We start from the raw sequence: 13,362 nt of genomic DNA, 5'->3' as shown, positions 1-13,362 counted from the left end.
TTCTGTCGACGCATCAACGCAAGGGCTTTATTCCTGTGAGTTCTATATTGAGCTGCGTAATAATCACTGCCCCTGTTCTGTTTCATTTTGGTATGCCAATACTCGCGTTGCTTTATCACATCAAGCACAGAACAAGTCATCCAAGTGCAAATTGGCACCGTGAAATAGTTCACTCTTTTAGTAACCTTTCATTCATTTATTAACATATTTATTTCTTCTATGAGGCGTCGGCAGTGCTCGTTAGGATTTAAAGGTTCAAAATCGTCAAAGCTAACACGTGAAATTAACCAGTTACCAGACTGCCAACCAGCGGTGCTTTTATGCGAAGCATACTACTTTAGCTACCACTTCAGCCCTTCACCGTGGTTATGCGCCTCCAAATCACGTGATACATGACGTCACACCACGTGACACGATGACGTCACGACAGTAGAGAAACGGGGGCCCACCTTGCGCCGTCGCTGTGGTTGTGCGCCTCCAAATCACGTGATACCTGACGTCACACCACGTGACACGATGACGTCACGACAGTGGAGAAACAGGGGCCCACCTCGCGCCGTCGCTGTGGTTGTGCGCCTCCAAATCACGTGACACGATGATGCCACACCACGTGACACGATGACGTCACGGCAGTGGAGAAACGGGGGCCCACCTCGCGCCGTCGCTGTGGTTGTGCGCCTCCAAATCACGTGATACATGACGTCACACCACGTGACACGATGACGTCACGACAGTGGAGAAACGGGGGCCCACCTCGCGCCGTCGCTGTGGTTGTGCGCCTCCAAATCACGTGATACATGACGTCACACCACGTGACACGATGACGTCACGACAGTGGAGAAACGGGGGCCCACCTCGCGCCGTCGCTGTGGTTGTGCGCCTCCAAATTACGCGACACGATGATGCTTCGCATTCTCCAGGCTTACCCAAGTTAAGCCTCAGCCATTTTTAGTGAACGTCCGTGCTCCGGTGTAGCGCAGAAGCGCAGCGCCACACAACAAAAGAACGAAACCGAAATCCGGCTGAGAACTACCGTTGCCTTGTCACGTGAGGGCCTGTTTCACATGATGCTTTCCATTATATGTTTTATGACTAGGCTTCAAAATTATGACGTGACACTCCCTCCTAGTTTTTTTTTTCCTCCAACAACGTCTACCCAGTGTTGTTGACTGCCTTTTTCCTTTCCCGTTTCCGTAACTTTTCTTTTTTTTTTTGTTCGTATTCGTGTAATGCCGCGCAGCAGCTCTCATCTCCGTGAAGCTCACCAGGATTAACAACGAGCGGCTAAAGAAGCGATGATTTTTTTATGTGTCACGTACGTGTTCGACTGCGGGCTGGGAATTTTTGTTTTCTTTATTTTTTTTACTGCCCAATGTAACGTGTGTCGGCAACAGAATGGAGCTTTGGACGGGACAAACTCTGTCTACGATTATACCGCTGGCAAAGCAAAACACAGCACAGCACAACAGAGGAAAATGGATTGCCAAGGACTGGACTTTTTATGGGACACCTTAAGCATTAGTGGCAACGATTTTGCCGCTCACTAAAACGAATCTTTTTGTTTACTCTCTGAAATTGCTGCGCTAGCAATCTGCTCTGTGTGCATCACTCGGAGATACTGGATTTCTCAGACGCCCTCAGTGCAAGATGCGTTAACATAAGAAGTGAAGAAAGAAATGAAAGGTTATACAAAAAAAATAAATAAAATAAAATAAATAAAGTTCATGCTTCCGTGTCGCTTCTGATGGTACACTTTAAAGTTGCGCAAACAAATAATTATTGTATATCGCTACCAGTCTTGCATGACTTACTTTCGTGTTATGGCTGTATGGGGCTGAAATAAAATGACTGAAAGAAATACTTGGTGTCTGATGATGCAGCTCCGGCATAATGATGACTGTTGTTATGAGGTGCACGCTAGGGTGGGCTGAGTTCGTTGCGCGGTAGTCAGGGATTGTCAGTTTTGAGGAAAATAAAAGGTTAAACCACGTCTTAGGACGCAACGACAAGGACGCGACTTCAACGTTCGTTTTCCTGCACGGTATGCTAGCAGACCTTTTGTAATTGGCAAAATGGGGTTGATTTATGTACAAATTTCAGCAGAGTAAATAAAACGTTGAGCGCGGGTTTCTGCACGACGCTAACATATTTCCGGTTTTAAACGTATTACCGTTTTATCAGCATTTCAATGGATACGAAATGCAGAAATGCTCATATACATGTATTTAGATTTACTGAAGGTACTGTCCCTGAGCCATGGAGCTCAGCAAGAAACGACACACGCTGTTATAGTAAACGGCACGTTTGCGTAATGTTGCTGGTCAGCAAGAAAATTCTAATGAGGTTTTATCGAGTGCATGTTGATGATCAGCGTAAGTGAACTGAGGCTCTGCTGACTTTCAAAGGAGCTCTAGGAGGCCTGTTAATAATTACCGCAATTTCCGGCATACAATCCGCGAATTACACGTGTTTTAAAGTTTTTTTTTCTTTGCGTTGTGTGAACTATACAGTGTTTTTTTTTTCAAACTTGCCCATCTCATCTTATTCCTTCCAACATGGTTCTCACTGTCACGCAGTTTTTTGTTTTGTTTATATAATGTCAGACTCGCGCTGTGTTTACGTCGCCATCAAGCACCTGATTACTTTTATGTGTGCTTACTAGAATTTTGATTTCGAAGAATAATCTTTGCCCTACTTGTAACTAAAAGTAAACCAATGCTAGCGACGGATCGTAGGCGCCTGACTTCCATTATACTTTCCCTGCTGCGAGTTTCGTCACGCAAGTGGGTAGATAGCGAAGCGTGTGCGTGTATAGAAAAGCTCTCGCGATGCCTCCGAAGAGAAGATCGTTCATCGCACTGTGTCCTTCTTATGACAGGCGCAGTAAATATATATCTAGCATGTGTTACAATATATTTCACATATATATAACATATATCATATATACATGACGGAAGCCAATAGTCACCGAAACCAAGGAGCATAGGGAATGTCTTTTGTTGCGAAAGCAACACTACGCGAGTCGCCGAGCCATTCCGCGGAGCTGACGAAAGGCCATACTGCGCATGCGCAAGGAGCAGTGACGTCACACGGCGCTCAGCTGGCGCGCCGCCGCCATCGCTGCGCGGGTGACTCAGAGGTGCCGCCGCCGCGCTCGCCAGTTGCGCATGCGCAGTAGCGGCGCATAACTAGCGTGCTGGCCGAGGCCGCCGCCGCTGCCGCGCGCTCTTCATCACCTCTCTCTCTCTCTCCTCGTTGCTTTCGAAATCCTCCAGGTTTAACCAGAGCTAAACCACTGCCAATATTTTTTTATTTGTGCGTGAACACCACAAATTACAAAAAAAAGATCTCCTATGCTTCTTGGTTTGGTGATTGGTTTGGTTTGGTGTATGGGGTTTAACGTCCCAAAGCGACTAAGGCTATGAGAGACGCCGTAGTGGAGGGCCGTAGGTGATTGTTGGCTTTCGTCATGTATGTCATAACGAGCCCCTCTTTTCCCTTCCCTTGCTTGCTTAATGTATCATATATAACATATATAAGTAAACATATTTCTACAGGTGTGCCCCGCAGACAGATATGATATACCGTGCGGATAATCTACGATTTTTTTTGTCTATAAGCTGCGTACTGTAGTGCAGAAAACACGGTAGCTTTACTCACACATTCCTTTCTTTCTCATTTCTTGCAGAGTCCGCGGCCATCGAGGATGTGCTTCAGCACCTGTCCCGGGGCATGCGCCTGCACAAGGTGCGCTCCGTCTCCAAGTCTTACCGGCGCCGCTATCAGCTGCACCTGGACAACCTGCACCTCGTCTACCGAAACTCCAAGAAGCCCTTCTTCTGTGCCAAGAAGCCATTCGGTAAGTGCTGCTCCCTTCCGGTTTTATTAGCAATCATGATGCGATCGAAAAAATACAGGCCGCCGTCAACTGCCGGCCTATTTCAAAGTCGTGCGCTCTGGGCTCTGCTGCCCGCAGGATTTCAAATGTACACTCTGAACACAAATGCACCTATATGGGAGTAAAAAGGGAATAAGCTGTCCTCTAGCGCATTCCAATTCATAATCGAGAGTGCGCTAGAGGACAGCTTAGTCCATTCTTACTACTTACCGTCTACATTGTAGGACATGGATTTCTAGTTGGTATGTATGTGGAACAGCAACAACAATTTACAGATGCTGAAAAGAAGTCTCTGCGCAGATCAATGCATGTGATCAGCAGTGCACGTGTTGTAATGTAGCGAAGCGGTGTAATAGCAAAATAGTTGACCTTACACAGCATTCCAAGCAGAACAGGTAATTGGCCCAACAATGGACACGTTTGGGCGGAGGCAGGTTCCACAAAGGACCAGAGTGAGACCACCCATTTGCAATATTGGGCCGATAACCTGAGCTGCTTGGGGTCCATTCAGCTTCCTCACCTAAAGGGCACTCAGTGGCTTTGGAAGTAAAGATACACAGATTAAGGACGAACGCAGCAACGAGGGGTGAAGATTCTAAGACCACGTTGACACTGAACGAATGCCACTTTTAAACTCACAAACTCACGATTCCAATTCGCTCGTGTTAGACGCGCCCATAACATGACGCGTGCATTCGTGAAGATGCCGGGGTAGCATTCTAAAGTGAGAAGTTGTTGAAGCGCAGCTGGTACTGATGGCAACCTAGAAGTCTAGCCGCCACTACCACCACCACTATCATCATCATCATCGTCGTCGTCGTCACAGGAAACTAAAAAAGTGGTGATAGCGCCTCACTTCTTGCTTGAATGTCTCAGGGGTTCCGTTGCTCCTTTTTCTAGCCGTATGATAAGAGCGTTGGGAATTAAATATGCGTGCCTTGTTGTAGGAAGAGCAGCGCGCTGCCCGTTTACTCTGCTGGACTTGGCACCTATATCGCTGTAAAGGCGGGTTCATTCTGGCGAGTTGCAGAGGTCGCGCAACACGTTTAAACATATTTTGGAGCGAAAGCTCTACTCCTCCCGTACAAAGCTGAAGGTCATGTGGCTATGAAATTTGACCTTCTAACCAGGAGGAGCGGAGGCTTGGCTCTGACGTCATGCCACGTGACCCGCCACGCCTCCGCCACAGCTGCGCGCGTTGAGTCGACGGCGCTCGCCTCGCTACTCTCGAATCACGTGACCTACTGCGGTGATGTTCCGAAAAGCGAGTCGCAGATTGCTCGCGCCTGTCCCTTACAAAAATTTCTTTAGACAGTCTGTAGAGTGTCCATAGACTTTTGATTATAAAGTCTGTAGACTTTATATAGAAACATTTTATAGACTAGTCTATAGGCAGTAGAAATCGTGTAGACAGTACGTAGGCACTATATAGATTTATAGCCGTACACTTTTAGCAGAATTTTTATAGACAGTCTACAGACTGTGAACAGACAACACGAAATTGCCATAGCAAGGCAGTAGGGTTTATGAGAGGTTAATAAGTAGTCTATAGAACATTTTTATAAGCGGTGCCACCACTACATGTCGCTCGCTGCCCGTCGCCAGTCGACCACATCAGGCATCACAGTCTTCGCGACTCGCTACTGTGAACGTGCCCTAATACTTGCATACGTATGACATCAGTGCTCTTCTTTCACGGAGAGACAGCGCTTTCATTGAGTTGTCTTTTCTTCATGTAAAAAAAAAACAAAGCTTGACGTCCTCGTATGTAATTTGCCGTCATCGCGCTGCCGGCTCCCGGGATGAAATATTCAATAAGGGCGTGCCGTGACCTTGTCCGGTGCGTCGGATATTTTATTCAGGGAAACAAAGAAGTCACCTTGCAAACATGGTCAGTGAGGTAGAGGGCTGAGGACTATTTATGGATCTTTTTCATCTCTTCTGGGCAGTGGTTTCACACAAAAAATGCGGCAGTGTGACAAAATGTGTTTTTATGTTTCGCATAAAAATGGGACAGTGCGTCAAAAATGCGACAATATACGTGGAACATGGCTCTACGTATACTCGCGAAGCTGCAGCGAAGGACGAAACAGCAACACGCAATGAAATACTTAAATGATACAGAGCACATAATGCACGGGCAAAAACACTATAACGAAAAAAATCTAGCATTTATTTCATACACCTCTCTCTTTTAGGAACTAAGAACAGCTATGGATGACCATTTTTTTATGTGAGCTTTTTTATTTAGCTACCCTACTTCTTCAGCTGCACGCCCAAATGATTTCGTGTTGTTTAATCCAGTGTCTCGTCTACCTACGTAATTGATGCGGTGCATAACTTCGAAAAATCCTTACTGACTTCATTCAACATTCCTTCATCTAGTTGGCTGCGAAGCTTTATCTATTGTATAATAAACTGTGGTGCTACACACGTTCTCCTCATGTACAGACCGATTTCTTGAGAATTTCCAGAGGGACGTGTTCACTTTGTGTTTGCCAAGTTTGCATTTGTATACTGAGCCACGTACTGTCTTCGGCTTTATTAAAGGGAACACGTGAGCACGTGTGTCGGATATCCTGGAACCCTACTTGTTGCGATACGCTGTGGCTGCTTTCAGAAACGAAGTTTCAAGGAATGTTCGATCCTCCATTGTTGAAAGCAGGCAAGGCAGCAGAACCCTTTCCACCACGCTGCGAAACGCGACCGCAGCGTGTCGCCACAAGTAAGGTTCGATAGCATCCGCCACACGCTCCCTCGTTCCCTTTAATAAAGCTGACGACAGTACATCTCGGAGCTACACGTCGGTATAGATCTTTCTGCATGGGGTTATATGAGCAATGCGACGACGCCCTTTGCAGTGGACATCTTCGAGGTGGAGGAGGTGCGCAAGGGGTGGAAGACGGACGTGTTCAACGGCGTGGAGCGCAAGTACCGGCGCGGCGGGCGCAAGCACTACCTGCCCTTCGGCGGCGTGGACATGCACGAGGACCGCTGCTTCTCGCTCATCCTGTCGCCCAAGCACGAGACGCTGGACCTGGTGGCGCGCAGCCCCAACGAGTGCGACCTCTGGGTGCGCGGCCTCAGCCACCTGGTCGCCAACTGCAAGAACACGCGCAGGGACCAGGAGTACGAGAGGTACGTAGTGCATGCGCGCCTCGAATGTGCCTGCCGGTGCACAGCCAGCTACGAAACTCTGGAATACCACTACACTAGATTGATGAAATGATTTCGGTGTCTTCATACTGCGGTCGGTTTCTCCTGCTGATAATGTCCACAGTAATTTTTCTGTTCAAGCATGGTGCTGACGTGGTGTGCAACAGTGAGGTCACCGTATGCGCGTTTTGTCTAAAATGGATGTATGCTACCATGTCGGAATGGCCAGTTTCGCTGTTTTCTTGGCCTAGTGCTTCTGCTCACTTGTTCAGTACTTGGGCACGCATGCAGAAATTGAACGAAGGCAGGGAGTACCGGGTTTCGAGGAGAGAACTCGTTCTCGTGTGGGCAGCCGCTATCTTCATTGGAGTGGGGTTACATAGACACCTCACTCGGAGGAGAAAGGACTAGGCTGAAGGTAACGGCAAGGGCAGAACGTGGTACAGTGTGAGGAAGCGAGGATAGGATAGGACAGGACAGGACAAGGCAAGGCAAGACAGGACAGGGCAAGACAAGACAAGACAGGACAGGACAGGACGAGACGAGACAGGACAAGACAGGACAAGACAAGACAGGACAGGACAGGACAAGACAAGACAAGACAAGGTAGGGTAGGGTAGGGTAGGGTATACGGGTATGGTAGAATAAGGTAGGGTAGGGTGGGAAGGAGGCGTACTTTATCTTCAAGAAGCTCTCCCTCTGGTAGGAAGGCCGCCACTGCTGATATAAAGGCTACATGCAATCTGGATGTTAACCTGAAAAGACAGCCTGAAATTAACAACCTATGTACGCATAAAGTGTAAGCCACATGCGTAGGTACATAGTTGACTGCTTTCGAAACTGGCAAACAGATTTCGTGCAGCGTATTTGTCGTATTAAGGCGGGGACACATGTGCGAAAAGTGCGTGCGATTCGCTGCGGCGCGTCGTTGCGACCGTCGTCGCAACGACCGAACGCAGCTCGTCGCATGCGTCCAACCTGCTGGATGCCAACGACGAGCCGCATGCGACAAACGCAACGACGGGAAGCAGGAGCCAATGGGAGCGCAGAGAGCGGCAGCGTCATGATGACGTAGAGCGCGATGCTCAGGGCGCTCGGGGCCGAGCCATCCCGTCTGCCGGTGTCATAAAAACGAGCTAAAGTTTGTTCTTGACTTAAATAATAAACCCTGGGATGAGAAATGTGAAAGAATATGTCATTTTTGAGGATCGCTGACCAATACTGAGCTGCTGCTAAAGGTAACGACTGCAATACAAGCAAACTTCTTTCCACAACCGCTTCGCAGCTGCCGCTGGCCGGCTCGCTTGGCGCCCGCTCGCTTCGCTGCCGAAGGCGTCGCGGAAATTGACCATATTATTACTTTATTGTGAGATCATGCTGTTGACAGTAGAGCGATGTGTGGAGTAGGCCTTTTATTATAGCTCAGGCGACTTCCGAAGCGCCGGCCGCTGCGGCTTCGATACGAAAGAGGCTATAGGCCTAGCGACGACCACGGCAGCCAGGCAGTAGCAGAGCTCGTCGCCCAGAGCGCCCGCGAGCGGTGCCGTTGCCGAAAGCTCGCAACATAAGCAGGCATGCTTTGTCGCTGCTCGAGCAGACTTTCTGATAACAAGGCAATCTTGTATTTTCTTGGGATATTTGTACACGATCACAAGCAGCGCTGAGGCACCGCTGCACGGCGGCGAAGTGTGACAGCGGTTGTGGGCGGAGCTTGGGTAGAGCGGCGCAGCGATGCTCACCGCTCCGTGTGTCCCTGCTTGCAGTGGGATGGCAGATCGCACGCGACGATCGGTGCGGCGCGTCGGCGAAGTTGTCGCACATGTGTTCCCTGCTTTATACTGAGCCGTGTCTTTGCTCGGCCAGGTGGTTGCGGGACCAGTTCCAGAAGGCGGACGTGAACAAGAGCGGTGCCCTCAACTTCCAGGAGTGTCAGGGCCTTCTCAAGCAGCTCAACATCACCATGGACAAGAGTCACTGCCGGTCCCTGTTCAATGTGAGCGCCAGTCAACGCCTGCTCCCGGTTTGGCCAACGTCGCGCACATCACTGTCTTGCGTGGGCAAGCGCATGCCTGCACATGCACTTAGGCATTGCGAATTCTGGAGATACTCATGCACAAGAGCAAAGCCTGCATGTCTTCGCAGCTGTTTTCAGAGCTCAAAATCCACAAAAAAATGTTAAGCTTTCTCGCAACTTTGAAGGACAACCTAACAGCGAGAGGTGCGCTGTGCAGGTCACGTAGGGAAGTGCAGAGCGCGCCATTAACTTTGTGGATACAGGCTTAGAATGCTAAACAATATTAAACTTTTTTTTTTATTTCGCGTCCCGACAACTTTCGCGGGCCCATGTACATTGTCGGCGCTCACTGAATGCAAAAAAGTCTTAATAGTTATATTCGGAATTTGGCTGTTCTCGAATCAGGGACTGGGCATAAATGAACCTGTTTAATAAATCACAACGACAAAATAACTCCTTCTTTTCACTTTTATACCAGAGAGCTGTACGATTTGGAGAGTGCGTAATATTTTGATCATCGTCTTGCATAACTACCGTACCTATTCCTTAACTTTCATAACATCCGTAACTGTTGGCTAAGCTGTATTATTTTTACATTTGGAAGCGCATTGCGCACTCACATTAGAGAGCGATTTATATAGTTGCTACCTGCGCTGATCAGTTGTGTGCAGCTTTCAAATGTTTTGCCGTTTATCCCGGTTACAGGCAGCCAATTTCAAGAAGCATAAAGTGGACGGTGAAGACGTGTTAGATCGAGAGGAATTCATCGCCTTCTATCACAGCCTCCTCTCTCGGCCTGATATCGACGCCGTCTTTAAAACGTGAGTCCGTTTCGTCTTTTCCCACTATTTTACTTGAAAGACTGATAAACGAAATCATCTTTTATCGCGACCTAGGTACGCTGGCCATACCATGAACGTGATGGGCCCAGAGCAACTGCACAAGTTTCTAACGCAAGAACAGAAGGTAAGTACAAAGGCTTCAAGGAAGCCTTCATGGTGGGCGACAAATTTTTAATGCGATAGCATTAGAAGCCCCATCGACAAAAAAAAGTATCGTCGGAAGCTAAATTCGCTGATTGGCTGGAGGAAAGTGTATGGGGTTTAAATGGGGAGAGATAAATATGTTCTCCCCGTTTAAGCGCGGCGGAGCCAGTTCAAAACCGCGCGGACCCCACCCCGTGGTCGCGTACGCTACTGAGCGCACGCCGACCACGGCGGGCCTTGCTCTGCGGGAACAAAGGAACGACACACTGGCTGACACAAACAAGGCATTTATTGCTATAACAACAATAACGCCAGCTAGCAACAAAATACACTGAGGAATCGAGGATGTCCGACTCACCAGCACGGCTACGAGCGAACGTCCGCCCACGGTAGGGCAAAGGGATAAACTCCGAGGCCCGACGGAACGAGCTGAGGGGAAGACGTTTCCACACGAGGACGCCCGCGGCCAAGAGCGGAGCTTTGCGCGTGAACGTCCAACACGCTTCCCGATGCCGAGCAGAAGAGACCTAGCCTTCCCCCGCGCGCGAGCGGCCAAACACGCCATCCGTGGCGCTGCTGTCGCTGCGACGCGAGCGCCCTCCCCCCTGTTAGCTAGAGTAACCAAACTAAACGGAGTGCTTTTCGGGGGCAGCTAACAACAGTGGGGTGCAGTGCGGGAAAGTGAACGCAGGGGACGAAGGCGTCCCCACATCCCCCCAACCTTAAATAGACCCACGCGCCTGCAAGTTACATGCTATGGAGGAGTCTCCTGGTCTTCATGCACTTGAGGCAGGTCGTGCAGCGGAGGTCACGCCGACAGGGTGCACGCAGTCTTCCGCGGTATTCCGAAAGCGGCGTGAAGGTCTCCGCTGGGACGACTCGCATGGCCCGGGGGCTATGTGCCCGCAGGCCCGCGAAGAGGAGGGCCGGTTGACCACTACAGGCCAAGATTCCGCAGTAGTCGCCAGGGCAGCAGCAGCCGGAGGTGGCTGCTGTCTGGTCTCGCCACGGCTGCCCGGGATGGATGCGGCGAACAGGATACAGGCCGCTCCGTCGCAGCAGGCGGCAGCGAGACGATGTGCACACGCCAGCAAGCCGGCGTGGCTCCACTGGATCTGAAAGATTGCCAAAACACACTCCGCATGCCTTTAACGTAGGTCACGGGAGGGGAAACGGCGTACACAAGGGCCACGTGGCTCAATGCTCAACTCGCTAGCAAAACGTGTCGGGCGGCTGTGCAACGCAAAGTTCGAGTGAACAAAGCCCTTTCTTGAGTTGAACGAGAATGCTCGGTTCATGCGAGGTTAAAAAAAACGGGTGGGCCAGCAAAGTGCGCCCCCTCTCAATACCACGGTCCGGTGGTCGTGTCACTTTTGACAAGGTGCAGGCAGCTATGAATAGCCTTAGGCCTCACTACCACTGTGAAGGTCGACGACCCCCAACAAAAGAAAGACCCGAAACGGGTTTCGTGCGCGCAGCCGCGAGGAGACGTCAGCGTTGTGGGGTGGTCCTCCCCGCTCACTGCACGAAGCAGCTGCTAAGTGATCGGCGCCCACCGTATCGGACGGTGTCGGAACGCCCGGTGCCGAGCTGCAATACCAGCGAGCTCGTAACGGCACCCGTGGCCCCAGGCCACCCGGCTCCCAGAGCCGCGACTCCCAGAGTCAAAAAAGAGACAGCAAGAAAATATATACAGAAAACTCGGACCACCCACGCGGCTTCCGTACTCACTCGCTTCGGGCTCGGCAACTACGCGGGCGCTAGGCCTCGCGCTCCCTCGATGCGGACCAAGTGGTTCTTGAAGAAATTCCAGGAAGAAAACTTCACAAAAAAACATATTGAGCATGTCGAAAAGTTCAAACATGCTGCAGCGCAATACACCTCGCACTCAAGAAAGCATGCCGCAGGTCCTAGCGATCAAAATTCACTCTAGGCCTAGCACTTGTCAAGTCCGGACAAAGAGCGTTCCTCGAACCGAACAGACTGTCGTCCAATGTTCCAAGAGCAGGCCCCACGTTGGGCGCCAGATATGGGGTTTAAATGGGGAGAGATAAATATGTTCTCCCCGTTTAAGCGCGGCGGAGCCAGTTCAAAACCGCGCGGACCCCACCCCGTGGTCGCGTACGCTACTGAGCGCACGCCGACCACGGCGGGCCTTGCTCTGCGGGAACAAAGGAACGACACACTGGCTGACACAAACAAGGCATTTATTGCTATAACAACAATAACGCCAGCTAGCAACAAAATACACTGAGGAATCTAGGATGTCCGACTCACCAGCACGGCTACGAGCGAACGTCCGCCCACGGTAGGGCAAAGGGATAAACTCCGAGGCCCGACGGAACGAGCTGAGGGGAAGACGTTTCCACACGAGGACGCCCGCGGCCAAGAGCGGAGCTTTGCGCGTGAACGTCCAACACGCTTCCGATGCCGAGCAGAAGAAACCTAGCCTTCCCCCGCGCGCGAGCGGCCAAACACGCCATCCGTGGCGCTGCTGTCGCTGCGACGCGAGCGCCCTCCCCCCCCTGTTAGCTAGAGTAACCAAACTAAACGGAGTGCTTTTCGGGGGCAGCTAACAACAGTGGGGTGCAGTGCGGGAAAGTGAACGCAGGGGACGAAGGCGTCCCCACAAGTGACGTCACCAGGCCGGATCACTTCCATTGGCTGTAGGGAAGTGGTGGCCCCAGGCCCGAGCTCTCCCATTGGTTGGAGCGAAGTGACATCCCCAGGCCAGAGAACTCCCATTGGCTGGAGGTAAGTGGCGTCACCAGACCGGAGCACTCCCATTGGCTGGAGGGAAGTGATGTCACCAGGCCCGAGCACTCCCATTGGCTGATGGGAAGTGTTGTCAACGGAGCGGAGTACTCCCATTGGCTGGAAAGAAGTGGCGTCACCATACCTCCCATCTCACTCCCATTGGCTGGAGGGAAGTGGCGTCACCAGGCTCGAGCACTCTCGTTGGCTATAGGGAAGTGGCGTCTCCAGACTGGAAGTAACGTCACTTCCGGGAAAGGCATCAACAGCTTCTAATGCTATCACATTGCCAGCACTTAATGCAATCAGTTGTCCGTGGTGCATTTTTTTTTAAATTCCCCTCTTTTTTCCTTCGCGCAGATGAATGTGTCTCTCGCCGACTGCAAAAGGATCGTTGAAAAGTACGAGAAAGACAAGGAGCACCCGCAAGGCTATCTTGGAATTTCGGGTACGTTGTGCTTGCCTCTCATTCTACATGCATCAGTACCCAAATAAGCTGGTGTACTGTAAACAAAAAAAAAATTGAAAAAAGTACTGCAGGAGTAATCTGACTA

General features: G+C 50.5%; 1 protein-coding gene across 5 annotated transcripts in view; it reads left to right on the top strand.

Moving 5' to 3' along the window:
• The window catches only part of LOC149366037 (1-phosphatidylinositol 4,5-bisphosphate phosphodiesterase delta-1-like), a 106,077-nt gene that overhangs the window by 77,525 nt on the left and 15,190 nt on the right, over nt 1–13,362 (top strand). For all 5 annotated transcript variants that reach the window (XM_089547848.1, XM_089547862.1, XM_089547854.1 and 2 more), the window contains exons 2-7: nt 3,689–3,859; nt 6,760–7,036; nt 8,918–9,047; nt 9,774–9,889; nt 9,965–10,034; nt 13,169–13,256. In XM_089547848.1, coding sequence (XP_089403974.1) covers nt 3,689–3,859; nt 6,760–7,036; nt 8,918–9,047; nt 9,774–9,889; nt 9,965–10,034; nt 13,169–13,256 — 852 coding nt within the window. The remainder of the gene's footprint in view (nt 1–3,688; nt 3,860–6,759; nt 7,037–8,917; nt 9,048–9,773; nt 9,890–9,964; nt 10,035–13,168; nt 13,257–13,362) is intronic.

This window comes from Amblyomma mixtum, chromosome 1 (assembly GCF_055824585.1).
Source record: "Amblyomma mixtum isolate Tamu chromosome 1, ASM5582458v1, whole genome shotgun sequence".
Classification (NCBI taxonomy): Eukaryota; Metazoa; Arthropoda; class Arachnida; order Ixodida; family Ixodidae; genus Amblyomma; species Amblyomma mixtum.
The sequence above is the reverse complement of the archived record's forward strand: the minus strand, read 5'-3'. Positions and strand labels throughout refer to the sequence as shown.